The sequence below is a fragment of the Myotis nattereri genome (genome assembly GCF_964212035.1).
Source record: "Myotis nattereri genome assembly, chromosome: 2".
Taxonomy (NCBI): Eukaryota; Metazoa; Chordata; class Mammalia; order Chiroptera; family Vespertilionidae; genus Myotis; species Myotis nattereri.
This window is the reverse complement of record NC_138076.1, coordinates 119,364,227-119,380,029: the sequence shown is the minus strand read 5'-3', so window position 1 is coordinate 119,380,029 and position 15,803 is coordinate 119,364,227. Positions and strand designations below refer to the sequence as shown.

General features: G+C 49.8%; 1 protein-coding gene across 1 annotated transcript in view; it reads left to right on the top strand.

The window, feature by feature from the left end:
* Positions 1-15,803, top strand: part of CACNA1C (calcium voltage-gated channel subunit alpha1 C) — a 224,941-nt gene that overhangs the window by 174,742 nt on the left and 34,396 nt on the right. Inside the window, exons 28-30 of the mRNA XM_081083633.1 lie at positions 8,120-8,248; positions 10,073-10,138; positions 11,551-11,642. Coding sequence (XP_080939759.1) covers positions 8,120-8,248; positions 10,073-10,138; positions 11,551-11,642 — 287 coding nt within the window. The remainder of the gene's footprint in view (positions 1-8,119; positions 8,249-10,072; positions 10,139-11,550; positions 11,643-15,803) is intronic.

Sequence of the window (15,803 nt, the reverse complement as noted above, 5' to 3'; positions counted from 1 at the left end):
AGCCTTTGACATCTTCCGTATCCCAGTTGACTTATGGTTCTTTAAACTTTGCATCCCCCTTAGCAAGGAAGCTCTTAATTCAACTTTGGAAGGTTACAGGTTAAAACATTTTTTACTTTGGTCTCCTAAGCATGCCTTTCCCTGCTGCCATTTCTGGTGGCTCTAAGGTGCAGCATCTCCCAGCTCCCTGACATCTATAGGCCACACTAGTCCCTGTGTGCTCATTTCTCCTGGTTGAAAGAGGAGGTAAAAGGATAATGAGGACCCCCCCCCCCAACTAACTGACACTTGTTAGCTCCTGGCCACGACGCTGGTGTCAGATGTTTCTAGAAGCCCCTGGCTCTGCCTCTCCCCATCCTCTCTGTGTGTACCAGCCTGATAATGGTCCTCTCACCACAGATTAACTGGGGTTTCACCAACAAAGCCCCGGCCACTCAGCCCTCCACCATACCACTGTGCTCTCACAACTGAACTAGCCATCCTGCCTTGCAGATCAAATTGAGACGAGAGCAGAGACAGCAAAAGCAGAGACACAGAGCTTGCATGGGGTGGGGGTGTAGGCAATGGCAGCTGGAACTTGCCCTTCAGGTGGATGGAGTGGAATTTCTATCACAGCCACTCCCTAAATTTTAGACAAAAAAATTTTAAAAAAAGAAAAACAAGGTTCCTCAGCAGGGTGCCCAGTAAAAGACTCACATACCCCATGGCATTGCCCTCACCTCCTATTCAGAGGAATGAGGAACCTCAGTGGCCATGAGGTTATAGCCATCGCCTCAACAGCAGCCATCGGAATTGGCAGCCCATCTGTGGGCCCTGCTCCTGACTCAGCGGGGAGCCAGCCTCCCCTGGAGGGAGCCCGAGGGAGTCAGTGCCTTTCAAGGTCAACATGGCGAGGAGGGGGCAGCAGAGGCTTCTGAGCTCTTTAAAATTCTCTTTAACCAACTGATCTCAAGAGAATTCTGGAAGACAACTTTGTTGGGTATTCCAGCCTAGATATCTACACCTAGCCCCTAAATCCCCAGTAATCTTCCCCCTCCTGGCTGTGCAAGAAAAGGAGGGGCAGGGGTAGGGAGAACAGCCCTTTTTATATGGTTAGGAGCTATTTTCAACAACTTTTAGTTCTCCAGAGAGACAAAGTAATGTTAACAACTGGGAAACACATGCCACTGATGTCATATTCCTGGGAAATCCCTCCACTAGGACAATCTCTCTGCCTCTCCTGTGTTCCCGGGGTTTCCCTAAGCAGCCTCTGTGTGGTCTGGAGATAGTACCGTAGTGAGCAGGAGCAGTGAGTATATTCCAGAAACCGACTCACCCACTGAGGCAACACTTCCGATTTGATCCTAAACTTCACTCAGAGACTCTCTCTTACTAGCTGCCCCATGTCACCCCTATCGTCCCAGCCAGTTATACCAAACCAAGCTAATCTGCATATGTAAATTGCAGTACATTAACTGGCTTTTCCTCTCTATTGGCCCTTAACCCAGCGGTTCTCAACCTGTGAGTCGCGACCCCTTTGGCGCGGTTGAACGACCCTTTCACAGGGGTCGCCTAAGACCATCCTGCATATCAGATATTTACATTACGATTCATAACAGTAGCAACATTACAGTTATCAAGTAGCAATGAAAATAATTTTATGGTTTGCTCACAACATGAGGAACTATATTTAAAGGGCCAGAAGGTTGAGAACCACTGCTAACCTGTTAGCTGGAACCACTAGCCAGGACTCTTTCTGAAAATGTCCCACCTCCTCCTCACTATAGCGTAATCACCTGAGTTCATGTATACAAATTGCATGAACAAGTTTAGTTAATTGACCCAATATCTTTAATGCCTTGAAAGTTACTAGATCATTAGAAAACAAAGATGAAAAAATTGGTTGCTCAGACATTCACGCCACACCTACCATTAGTGGATACAGCGCAGAATTCAAGCTCCGCCAGAATGCTCAGGGCTGATGTGCAGCTCCATTGGCTCTTGGGGAAGGGGAAGCAGTAGGGTCTCCAGGCTCCAGGGGCGTACGTCTGCAGGGAGTCCTACCCCTCTTCCCCAGGAGACCGTGGATGGAGAAACTGTCATCTAACTCAGGGAACTGGGAGCAGCTCTGGAAAATGGTCAGAGATGGATGGCACAAGCACTCCAGGCTACCAACTAATTCCAAGTTTAGCTCAAAAAGTAGAACTGTTGCCAGGTAGTTTTTTTAAGAGAACCAGGGACTCACAGAGAGTAGCCAACGAACAGTTGGCTGAAAGTGCAGGTGCCCGGGTCCAACTGGCCCCGTCTTCCCTTCCAGCTCATTTGCAGCTGGGCAAGGGGACCAAAGACAGGACCGACTACACCAGGTCATCTAGGAATGTCCTTCGGGCGCTAGCGGTATGTCCGTGAACCGTGGGTTCTCAAGAGCAAGGGCTGTGTGTTAGGCTTCTTCCTGTTGGTTCCACTGAGAATCATTCTGTGATTGCTTTGAGAGTTTATTATGAGTGGTAAGTTTTTTTGTGTTTTTGGTTTGTTTTTTTTGAGACTGTGCACTTTGTAAGCATAGCCCCTCACATAGAACAGGCTGTGTGAGAGGTTCACAGGCAACACTGCCCCAGCAAGTCGAAAGTGCCCTCTGACCCTAGTGCCCACCAGTAGATGAGTGGATAAAAAGGCCGTGGTACATTTACACTATGGAATACTAGGCAGCAATAAAAAAGAAGAATCTGAGACAGCATGGAGGGACCTGGAGAGCATTATGCTAAGTGAAATAAGCCAGTCAGAGAAAGACAGGTACTCTATGATTTCACTTATATGTGGACTCTAACAAGCAAAGTAGAGAAAGACACATAGATAGAGAGCAGGCTGACAGCTGTCAGGGTGGGAGGAGCTTGGGGGACTGGGTTGGGGGACGTGGTGGAGGGACTGAGCGAAAAGAGACATACGTGCCCTTTGAAAAGCGTGGTCTAAAGCCAGAGTAAATGATTCATCTGTGAGTCTCCTGATTCTCCCACAGTGCCGGTCTCATTAACCGGGCGGGGGACCCAATGCAGGCCCCCAGGCCCCCGTCCTCCCACTCACTGCTGCCCTCACAGCTCCCCTGACCACTCCTTGTCTCCCACTGCAGAGACGTATCATGAGGATCCTTAAATCAATACATATTATTAAAATAACAAGACAGGATCAAGGTGATTAGAACAGACCTAAAACTACACTTTGAAATAAAATATGACTTAAATAGAATAGATCTTAAATAAGAGCTATAAAAGGCTAAAATTCAACCAAAAAAAGACAGTAAAGACCTTTACATATCCCAAATGAAGCATTCTGCATGTGTAAAAAGTAAAATACAATAAAACAAGTAGTTTAAATGTTTTAATGGCTGGGGTTATTCAGTGTGACCAGGTGACTCAGGTGAGTTCTCTAAGTTGTTTTCATTCTGGTCCTGTTTGGGATGGGATTGACCCAGAGGACCTTCAAGCTTTTCCCAGGGTTCTTAGCAGTAATGGGGTGGGGCGGAGGTTTCAGGGTGGGCCCAAGCCTGCTGGGAACTCTGCCTCATGCCTGGGCATAGTGTGTAGAATAGATTGACCTCTGTATGACCCTCACACTCCCTCACTGAAGCCTCAGAAACACAGAACCATTCACACAGGTGCACAAACACTTGACCATCCTGACTTCCCTCCGTGTGTGTGTGTGTGTGTGTGTGTGTGTGTGTGTGTGTGTGTCCGTGTTCTATCGCAGCCTGCTAGTCAAATTCTAGTGAGCCCAGCTTCCAGGTCTGTGGACTGACCGGCAGCTCGTGCTCCTCCAGAAGCAGAATGGAGATGGGACTGTGTTCTGCAGAAGGCTGGAGAGCATCCCTGCCCTATTCTTCCCTGGCCTCCCCCTGCATCTCCATCCTTCCCCAAAAAACATCCCACCAATTTGCTATGGGAAAAAGGAACTTGCCGACAAATTTGTTGCCAAAGGAGTGTTTTAAGTCTGCAAGCAAATGTCTGGTTGTACACATTTTCATCCTTCAAAAATCCATTACAATGTTCGTTTGTATGTATCTTAAAAACAGAAACACAAGAGCATCCATCTGAAAGTGGAGGGTAAACGCAAAGTCGTGACCTTCTAGAAAGAGTTAACAGCTCAGAAGGTCAGATCAGTCAGGCGCTCAGCTCTAGTGCTGAGAGTGGGGGCGTCTTCGGGATCCAGGCTCCGAACCGGACAGAGAGCTGAGCGGCACTCAACATGCCGCTTTCCCCAGCACCTGCCCCAAACTGAGCTCAGCAGTCAGACCCGTGAGAGCAGCTTCGTGGGTGTTAGTAACCACATCTTAAATTGTGTGCAGAGCTTCCCAACTTCAAAAACAGCTCCACACACTGGTCATGCCATGCCAAGGCTCTCACACCTGAAGACTGGTAGCTAAGCAGGACTGCCTCCCACCTGAGCCTCAGCCTGCGGACTAGCTCCTGCTATGGAGGGAGGTGAGGGCCACCTCTTTAGACCCTCCACAGTGAGAATTAAAACCCAGGCTCCCCCTAAACCTGAGGGGCCATTGCTTGCCAGCTCCCTCAGTGGCAATGCTGGGGTAGAGCTAGAGTGAGTGAAGCTATCTTAGAATACGTGGTGGGCTTTGCTAAGTGAAATAAGCCAGTCAGAGAAAGACCTCCATCCACAGAGTCCAGATCTCATTTGCACTGGTTGTGAGCTATTTAATACATGACGGAGATGGTAGACGTGAGGCCCAGCGAATGCAGAGCCCACACTCACGGTGCAGAACCCGCCTGTGGTTGGTATTTCTGTCACTTGTTTCCTTTTGCCCTCTCCTGCCACTGTGTTGCTCCTGTGTTAGCCAAGACCTAGAATGCCGATCTCTTCGTTGGAGACTCATTACAGCTTATCTCTATCTGCCTTTCTTTAAAGCCAGCTGAACATACCCAATGCTCTCCCTCTCTGGTAAGACCAACCCTCCAGACCACGCTCTGAGCTTCTGTGACCTCCTCTAACACCCCCCACTCTTACCACTGGACCCCGAGTCTCCCAGAGCCCAGCCTGGCTCCTGCTGCATGTGGCCACCGTGTCCGTCTTGCACCTTGCCTGCCTGGTCTCGTGGAACTGTGACGTGCTGTCTGTGTAATGGTGTCTTCCCCCCTCCCTGAACTCCCCTTGGGTGATAATTCACTGTGATCTTGACTGTCTAACGAGCCACTGGGAGAGAACTGGACCCGAGGGCAATTTCCTGTTAAACACCCTGAGACCCACTAGCTAAGCCTCTAGCAGCTACCGCAGGCCGGATCTGGCCCGTTTGAAATGAATAAAACTAAAAAAAAAAAAAGACCATACCCTTTTATGTAACGATGTTTACTTTGAATTTATATTAGTTCACACAAACACTCCATCCATGCTTTTGTTCCGGCCCTCCGGTACAGTTTAAGAACCCATGTGGCCCTCGAGTCAAAAAGTTTGCCCACCCCTGGGCTAGCCCTAACCTGACTGGGAACGTTGCACAGGGCGCCTTCGAGCGTTTGCCCAGGGTTCTCAGCAGTAATGGGGTGGGCAGACGCTTGAAGGTCTCCATGGTGAGGCCTCCTGGGAAAGGGGGAAGAGGAGATGATCCAGCAGGAAGCGGGAGGGCAGGCGGTTACTTTCTTCCTTTAATGGAGTTTCTGTCAGGACTGGGCTCCTTTGTGCCGAGTTTAAGGCCACAGCAGAAGGTTTGAGCTGGGATTTGTTTCTGACAGTGCGGCTGAATTTCCAGTGGCTTCATACCTGTAGAATTTTCTAAATTCCTGAGCTCATTAAAATTGGGCTGTCCCCACCCACTTTTCCGCAGCACACAGCAATCGGAGAAGCTCAGCTCTTCGATTGGAGCACTCCGATTCACTTCGGCTCCAGTGATAGAGATGCCACTTGGTGTGACTTTGAGGTCTCCTTAGAACAGCCTTCTCAGAAAAGCTATCGTCACACATTTAGCGGTGGGGTGATTCCCTGAACCCCGAGTCAGCAGACAAGACAAGGCTGGGTGGGCTGGTGGTGTTTCCTGACACGCCGCCCCAGGCCGGGTGGAGGCGGCCGAGGCAGGGCTGCTCCTGGGCTTGCCCCCCACTTCGCAGGGACGGCCACTGGCTCTGCTTCTTCATTGCAGTGTCGTTTGGTTTATTAGAAGAAGTGGCCATGTCCACGCGGAGTGTGTATCCCCCTCTAGAGCATCAGGAAACTACAGCGGCCGGGGGGCTCCTGGTCCCAGGCTGGAAGCCACACTGCAGGCTTGGGTTTCGTTTCCTCACCTGTCAGACCCAGACGCCCCTGTGGCACAACTTCCCAGACTCTTGACACTCACAACTGAGGTTCCCACTTCAGCTTGTTCTTTCTTCTGTCCGCCTCCCCCAACACGGTGGCACTGACAGCTGTTGTACACCCCGAGCCTCTGCCGCATACTCCTCGTTTAAGGAAAGAAAATAGAACCTCAAGTAGATACACGGGTGTTAGAAATGCAGAGATTAAGGGCATCAAAGACTTCAGAATCCACCCAGGGCAGAGGGTGGGGCAAGTCGAGGACACTGCCTGCCCCTCCTCCCCGGCTCCCCCCACAGCCTGCCCTGCCTGAGGGGACTGAGGAGGGCTCTGGCTGAGATGTAGGAGAAATACTGCGACTCTTCCCCCGCATGGAGAGTCCAAAACCCAGAGGGACTTCCTGCTGGTTTCTGAGCATCCCTCCAGGAGGGGTAAAGGCTGTCTCTGGGTTACTCTGGCCTCTGGAGCCAGCAGCCACGTCAGTGACAGTCAGCGGGACAGGCCGCAGGGCCTGGGGGAGCAGGGCGACCATGCTGATGGGATGTGGGGATGGAGAGGGCCAGAGAGGCTCCCACCTGAGAATGACTAAGCACCAAGCCGGAAATGTGGGTGGAGAAGCCGGGAGGCAACACAGGGTCCCAGCGATGACCCAGAGGGAGGCAGCGATGGGAACAGTAACAGGAAGCCCCAGGGTCCGTTCTCTCCCGGTGCAGACAGGGCTGGGTGAGCTGCACTAGCTCTGGGAGCAGGCAGGTGGCTGCCTGGTCACCACCCCAGCTCCTAGGCCCGCGTGGCAGGAGGAGAGGCCAGCGGGTCAGTCCATGTTTGCCTTGGGTCTGGAGGCAGACGGTGGCAGGGAAATCTTTCCTGCCCCCTGAGCCTGCCCCGGCCTGTGCCCAAGCCCTGGGACCCTCCAGGTCCAAGATGCCCAGTGATCCCTCGGCCAGCAGCCCCAGCAGCGCAGCGCCATATTCCCACCTCAGCGGCTGTGCCTGCTCCATCCTTCTTCCCCTGGCCCTTGCCCTCACCCCCCAGGACTCCTGAGAAGATGATCTGCCCTGAGCAGGACCCCTTGGTCCTCTCATTCCAGCTGCCTCCCCACCTCTCCTGGAGAGGGGGTGCCTCCTAGAGGCCCAGGGCAGAGGAGGAGATGTGGGGGGGGGGGCAGGTTTAGAGCCCCAGAAAAGGCAAGGGCTGTAAAGCAGACACTCGCCCAGCACTAAGCAACACCAGAGCCATGTGGGGCGGGGCTGTGAGCAGTGGGAGTTGACACACAGAAGTGCTGGAGTCCTGAGGAGCCCGAGAGCCAGCTCTTGCAGTGGGCAGCCCACTGCTTCCCACCGGCCCCAGTGCAGTCGTCCCCCTGCTGGGAGGGGCCCACATGCACCGGCCACCTTGCAAACCCATCCCCTCAGGATGCAGGACCCGCGGTCACGCCGGGCGGGAGGGAGGCCGCTGCTTTCTCAGCACGTGGCCGAGGCCGGGCGCCCTCAGAGGCTGGCGCCCCGCCTGGATCACAGGGCCTATGGAAGTTCCTCAGGGATGCTCCTGTCGCCCCACCCAGGCGCCCAAGGACTCGGGAAGAAAGCGAAGCAGGAGAATAGGAAAAAGGGCATGGGCTCAGGGCCTGGGCACAGCTTGGCTCTGCAGAGACCTCAGGGTTGGGTTGTCCACCTGGAAAAGGTGGGCGCTGCCTTCCCTCGGCGGCCAGGGAGAGAACTAGTGCAGCCAACCCCGCCCTGAGCTGGTCTGTCCCAGCCAAGGGCTGTGTTGCTGGAGCAGGGCCCACCCCGCTCTCGCCCACCCCTCCGTGTTGCTGTGTTAACTACCACCTCCTGTTGCCAATGGATTCCAGAATGCAGAGGAGAACTCCCGCATCTCCATCACCTTCTTCCGCCTCTTCCGGGTCATGCGCCTGGTTAAGCTGCTGAGCCGTGGGGAGGGCATCCGGACGCTGCTGTGGACCTTCATCAAGTCCTTCCAGGTAGCCACCTCTGCCCTGAGCACTGGCGGGAGGAGACCTCCGCTTCTCCCGGGCTGCAGGGCTGCACGGGACTCCCCCACCCCAGCTCCCACGGGCTCCCTGAGCGGGAGGAGAGAGTCAAGGAATGAGTAGCATCCAGGAGTCAAGATGGGGCTCGCTCTGCTGCTCACTGCTTCTCGTGTCTGACATGAGTCGCTTGGACTCAGTTTGTGGTTCTCAAAAGCATGTCTGGGTCCCCGGTTCTCCCTGAGGTCGGGTGGGGAAGGCTGAAAGCCCAGGGGGGCTGAATGGCTCTGCTTTCTTCTCTCACTTAGGTATTTTTCTGCAAGAATTGATTAGACAGAGGGACTTTGTGGTGGAACAAATTTGAAAATCATGGCCCCCAAGACCCCAATTCTGTCATTGCAGCAGTGACTGCTGTTCCTACTTAGGGACTTGGCTAAACTCTCCAGGACCCGGCATCACTGCTCTCGAGGAGAGATGGAACCTCAAATGAGCACAGGGTTGCCCAACATAGAATCAGTTCTCTTGGCTCAGCCATTGTTTTCCATCTGTAAAAGCAGAATAACAGTTGCCTCTGGCCATCTCTGCAAGGCTTTTATTAGCTTAAGCAAAGCCCTGTCAGGTCACTGAATCCCTGACAGGTGTGGCACTGCCATCAGGCACCTGCTTGCTTTGGAACCCCACCCCAAAGGCATACACACCTCCACAGAGAGCCTCCTGCCCGGGGTCAGCATCCCCGCCCAAGACGGGCCACAGGGAGGGCTCCAGCCTGGCTGCACTCCTAGCCGGCCCAGGCTGACTGCCCACCTCAGGAGGAGCGGGCCCTCCCTGCCACCCCACCCACCCTGAGCCACTCTTCGTCCCTGGGAAGCTGAGGATTCTTCGGAAAGCAGACTGGGCTGACCCTGTCCAACGGGCACCTTTGGAGACCCACAGCTGTGGGTGACCATGTGGGCCTCCCGTGTTTCCTGGGCCGGGAAGAGGCACCGGGCCTGTGGAGAGGGAGGCCGGACTGTGGAGCTGGAGCGCTGATGACCCTTAGCGTCCACATGGTCTCGCAGTGCCATCTAGTGGTCGGTGGGCACCTGGCCGGGCATTTCCCCAGGGGCCTCCCCAGAAGTGGCAGGAGCTCTGGAAAATTCTGTCGTCTGCGCATCTTGAGTGAATAAAATGTGTGGAACCCAAGTGCAAGGCAATGCACGAAACGTTTTGTAAGCCTGACATCATTTAAGCTCTACAAAAGCCCCGCAAAGTCATCGTTGCTCTTCTCATTTTTCAGATGAAGAAAACGAGGCTCAGGGAGGTCAATATGCCCAAGTTCTCATAGCTAGAGAGTGGCAGAAATAGGATTTGAGCCCATCATACTTCTTGTAGTTAAGTTCCCCTCAGTAAATGTTTTTATGACCATTAGTGGAACAACAGACAGTCATACAAAGAAAGGGAGGGAGCTGCCTCCACCTGCACCTCCCGGGGAGCCTTGGTGTGTGTCCTCCGAGCCTTTCTCCTTGCTGAACAAAGATACATGTCTCCTCAGAGGACATTTTGCTCTTTTGTCATTGTTTTTACTAAGTAATATCACACTATTTTCTTTACTCTGCAACCTGCTTTTCTCAAGACTACACTGCTTTTCGGGTGATTAAAACCACGTAAAATGAAGGGTCAGTATCATCACTCAGGCCTCCTCCCAGGTGCCCAGAACCATGGAGCTCCTGGAAATGCCCCCCAAGCCAGGCATCTGCTGGTGGCAGGTGCCGTGCCCTGGGAAGGGGTCCAGCCAGCCCGCCGTCTTCACCGCCTCACGAAGTCTTTTGCTTCCTCCAGGCCCTGCCCTACGTGGCCCTTCTGATCGTGATGCTGTTCTTCATCTATGCCGTGATCGGGATGCAGGTAGGAGCTCCCTGGTGCTCGGTTCCTCTGTGCCCTGCTTTCCCAGCCCCACACTCCCTGACGCCCTCTGCCTTCTCACCTCCCCCCTGCTCCTGACTACCCTGCTCCCTCCTCTTTCACCTTCTGAGGCCCAAATGTCACAGGAATTGGAACTCCCCCCCAAATTGTATCCTATAAGTAGCAGGGTGAATGGCCTAGAGTGGAATACATAGTTCAGAGAGTTTCTCTCCCCATTTTCCCAGGCCTGGGTTCTGCTCTCAGAAAAACGTTTCCAAATTATGCAGTGGCCTCAAGAGATATGGGCCCTTCTAGGAATCCGCAGGAAGGGTGTGTCAGACAGCATCCCTCCCTTTGCCCAGGTCTGACGGGCCTGAGAACGATCCCCAATCAGTGTCTCTCAGGAGAGAGGGAGGGAGAGAGGCAGGCTCTCCCCATCAAACACACAGCAGTTCCCAGGCCCCCCACCCGTGCCACTGCACTTTCTCCTGCCCAAGCCCCGAGTTCTCCAGCCACGCCTCGGGATTCCAGAACACCCAGCCCACACTGCACCCTGGCCAGGAGCTTTTCCTCGGCAGCTCCTTGAGCACGATTCTCCTGCGTGTTTTTGCAGAAAGACCCAAAGGTTCATAGGCCAAAACCTTTGAGATGAAAAGAGCTACCTTGCCATTGATCAAGGGTGGCAGTTCCTAAGATAAGCATCGCTTTAAAAGTTCGGGGGATGGGGTGAGGAGGCCTCTGATTTCAAGGATGCATTAAATTTGTTGAAGCCCCAGATTGCTTATTCCATATCATTCCAGAGTCCAAGAACGAAATTTGGAAGTGTGCTTGGGCATATGGAGCTGAAATGGCAAAGGCATCAATAAGTTCTGATGATCTAATGGTGATGATAGTTAATAATAACACAGTATTGTAGCCTTGACATTGCTGACAGATCGTAAGCGTTCTTACACCAAAAAACTGTTAACTGTGTGAGATGAGGCATGCTAATTGTCTTGATATTGGTAATGATCCTATAGTGTGTGCGTGTACATCAAATCATCAACACATTGTACACTTTAAATATATACAATTATATTTGTTAGTTATTCCTTAATAAAGTTTTTAAGAGAAAATATTCTTAAGAATGTGCAGTTCCCTCCCCTCTGAAAACCAGAGAGCCTGTTCTCAGCCTCAGCGCCCACCGGGCCACCGGGCCTCTGCTGAGGGCCCATGGGTTCTTCTTACATTGACACAGGGAAGCAGGTGCCTGCCCCGTTGAGGCCCAGCCAGGTTGCATGAGGGGACTCTGCTCAGTTTGTAGGCCAGCCTGTCCCAGGGTCAGCGCTGACCCTGAGGAGACCTTTGAGTGATGGGTGGGAACTAGGGTGCTCCTGGTCCATGCTTCACCGAATCCCTTTCCTCTCCCCTCTTAGGTGTTTGGGAAAATTGCCTTGAATGACACTACAGAGATCAACCGGAACAACAACTTTCAGACCTTCCCCCAAGCTGTGCTGCTCCTCTTCAGGTGGGTCTCTGAGCACCGTGCACACAGAAACAGCAGCGTGATGCCGCCCTAGAGTCCGGATGCAGAACGAGAGGGGACCCTCTCCAGGAGAGTGGGCAGGGGGCGAACTGATGCTGGGTCTCCCTCCAGGGACTGGGAAGCAGTCGCTTCATTGTTATTTACAACCTCCCATCAGGCAGCCCATGGACAGGGCACAGCTGCTGGTAACCACCTGAAAACAGTAGGGGATCAAAAGTCAAATACTGAAAGCTCCCTGGTTTGGAAGCTAAACAGGCTGAAAGCCAAGCCTGCAACACACTTGCTCTATGGCCCTGAGTAAGAATCTAACTTCTCTGAGCTTCAGTTTCCTCATAAAACAAATACAGGTGCCAGTGTCGGTGCCATTGCTGTGTTGGGTGGGTATGTCCATGTGCTTGGTTCCTCTCGGTGAGGCCAGCCACGCACCTTTACTTCTTGGGAAGCCATCCTCAGGTGTAGCTGCGGAGGGCAGGGTTCTCATGCCTGCCTGTGAGTGAGCGAGTTTTTGCCACTTGCAGCAGCTTCTCCTCCTCCTCTGGCTCCCAGCCACCCTGTCAGCCCCCTTGGTTCCTATCACCTCCCTGGGACCCCACCTAGTCCAGGGCTGGGAGGTGAGAACTGTTAACCCTATCCTGGGCCACATGATTTCTAGTCATTGCCCTGGCGTTCCTTTCCAGAGGATCCAGGGATTCTCTCTATCAGATAGCCCACCTTCACCATATTCTAGAGCAGTGGTTCTCAACCTTCCTAATGCCACGACCCTTTAATACAGCTCCTCATGTTGTGGTGACCCCCAACCATAAAATTATGTTCGTTGCTACTTCATAACTGTAATTTTGCTACTGTTATGAATCGTAATGTAAATATCTGATAAGCAGGATGTATTTTCATGGTTACAGATTGAACATAATTAAAGCATAGTGATTAATCACAAAAACAATATGTAATTATATATGTGTTTTTCGATGGTCTTAGGCGACCCCTATGAAAGGGTCGTTCGACCCCCAAAGGGGTCGCGACCCATAGGTTGAGAACCACTGTTCTAGAGCATCCTTTCTTCATGACCAAGCCTAAGTATCATTATTGCTTAAATGTCTCCAATCAAATGACAGAGCCCTCCCTCAGACTGTGGCTATGAGAACACAAGGGCCCCTGTCGACTGCAATTTAACAACACTTTAGCCTATGCCACATTTAAACAGGGGAACTAGACACAGATGACAGAGCAAGAACATGGTCTATCTCCCCTCCTTTCCTCAAGTCCTTGATGGCAGAGATATTTTTAAAAGAATAAACCATAACAGGACTAGGAAGAAGAAAAGCAAACATGAAAGGGTGCTACTGGTGAACCAGAAATATTGAGAATTTCCTAAGTGGAAAAAAGCAGATAGGATTCAGCTACAAAGAAAAAAATGTAATATGTACATTCTAAACCACTAGAGGGGGAAATGGATGCACACACATAAACTATTGCAACTCAGCAAAAGGACAGAGATGCAAAGAAGGGAAGGAAGGGAGGGAGAGAGAGAAAGAGAGAGCGAGAGAAAGAAAGAAAGAAAGAAAGAAAGAAAGAAAGAAAGAAAGAAAGAAAGAGGAAAGGAAAGGAAGGAAGGAAGGAAGGAAGGAAGGAAGGAAGGAAGGAAGGAAGGAAGGAGAAAGGAAGAAAGAAAGAAAGAAAGAAAGAAAGAAAGAAAGAAAGAAAGAAAGAAAGAAAGAAAGAAAGAAAGAAAAAGAAAGAAAGAAAGAAAGAGGAAAGGAAAGAAGGAAGGAAGGAAGGAAGGAAGGGAGGAAGGAAGGAAGGAAGGAAGGAAGGAAGGAAGGAAGGAAGGAAGAAAGAAAAAGAAAGGAAGGAAGGAAGGAAGAAAACTAGAAATAAATTAAGATGGTGGGAATAAGAACAAAAATTAATAATCATGAAAAATTAAATTTCTCTATTAAAAGATAGATATTCTAATGTTGGCTTTAAAAAGTCTAGCTCTAGCCTGTTTATAATAGGTAGAGTAAAATAAAATAACCTAAAGAGAATAAAAATAAAGGAATAGAAAAAGAATACCAGGCCATGCTTACCAAAAATGTAGATGTAATAAAAGCAATATCAGAAGAAATAAAATTCCAGGTGAAAGAAGGATATTCAATATTGATAAAAGATATAATCCATCAATAATATGTAACAATCATAAAACCACATGCATGTAACAATGTATTTGGGAATATATCAATCAGACACTGGTAGAACCATAAAGAGAAAATGAACACAACACAGGGAGAGACTTCCATACAGCACATAGAAGCTGACAGACCAAACAGGACATCTAAATAACATAATTAAACCTAATTGAATAGCTCTGTACTCAATAAATAGCAAAAAAAAAAAACAACACAACACTACTTTTTTAAGCACCCAGAAACATTCCAAAAATTAGCCAAGATGTAAGTCACAAAGAAAATTTCAATGAATTCTAAAATTTCTCTTACTTCAATACAGCAAAAATTAGAAAGTAACCATAAAATTAGTAGTCCCTCCAAAATCTATTCACTTAATTGTGTTCTAAATAACTCAGAGCTGAAGCTACAGACTACTTAGAAATGAGAGAGAGAGAGAGAGAGAGAGAGAGAGAGAGAGAGAGAATAATATCTTAAATTTATGAGCTTTACTAATCAATGAAAAAGGAAAATTTGGAGCCAAGATTAATTTATTTTTTTAAGTTTATAATAATTCAACTAATAGATGGAAAAAGAACAGCCATATTACCCCAAAGGATGAAGGAATATATTTATTAAAATAAAAGCAGAAATAAAATATCTTTAAAATATATTAATAAACTTTAAAACTGAATCTTTGAAAAGAGCAATAAATAGACAAACTTTCATCAAATCCAAATTTTTTGAAAATTTTTCAAGAGTTTATTTGAGCCAAACTGATGACAGATGCCAAGGAGCAAGATCTCTAATGCTCCCAAGTTTTCCAGCTTCTTTTATTCATTTTAAATTAAAGAAGGAATTTAGAGAAGATAACATAGAGGTATGAAAAAGCAGGGTAGGAATTGGATTATAGGATTGTTAACTAGATTTCGTGCTTTCTTTTTTATTTACTTTTCAATTGCAGCTTAATTCAATATTATTTTATATTAGTTTTATGTGTACAGCAGAGTGGTTACACAATCAAGTTATATAATTTATAAAGTGAACCTCCCAATATATCAAGCACTCACCTGGCACCATACATAGTTACTCTAATACTAGAGGCCTGGTGCACAAAATTTGTGCACTCGGAGGGGTCCCTCAGCCCAGCCTGCACCCTCTCACAGTCCGGGAGCCCTCGGGGAATGTCAGACTGATGGCTTAGGCCTGCTCCCTAAGGGGAGCGGACCTAAGACAGCAGTTGGACATCCTTAGCGCTGCTGTGGAGGCGGGAGAGGCTCCCACCACTGCCACTGCGCTCGCCAGCCATGAGCCTGGCTTCTGGCTGAGCAATGCTCCCCTTGTGGGATCAGGCCAAAGCCCACTCTCCTCCAACATCCCCCTAAGGGGTCCTGGATTGCGAGAGGGCACAGGCCAGGCCAAGGAACCCCACCAGTGCACGATTGTGGCTAGGGGGAGAGTCGTGGGAGGTTGGCCAGTCAGGGAGGGACCACGGGAGGGCTTCAGGGCATGTCTGGCCTGTCTCACTCAGTCCCAATCAGCTGGACTCCAGCAGCAAGCTAACCTACTGGTTGTCTGCCCCCCCCCCCGGTGGTCAGTGCATGTCATAGCGAGTGGTTGAGCGGCCTTAGCATATCATTAGCATATTACACTTTGATTGGTTGAAGAGCTGACCGGTTGACTGGACACTTAGCATATTAGGCTTTTATTATATAGGATTATTGACTACATTCCCTATGCTGTACTTTACATCCTCTTGACTATTTTGTAACTACCAATTTTTACTTCTTACTACCTTCACCTTTTTGACCTAGCCCCCAACATTCCTCCAATCTGGCGACCCTCAGTCTGTATCTATGAGTCTGTTTCTATTTTGTTTGATTATTTATTTTAGATTTGGCATGTAAGTGAAATCATATGGTATTTGTCTTTTTCTGTCTGATTTTATTTTACTTATAGTAGTAGGTCCATCCATACTGTCAAAAATGGTAAGATTTCATTC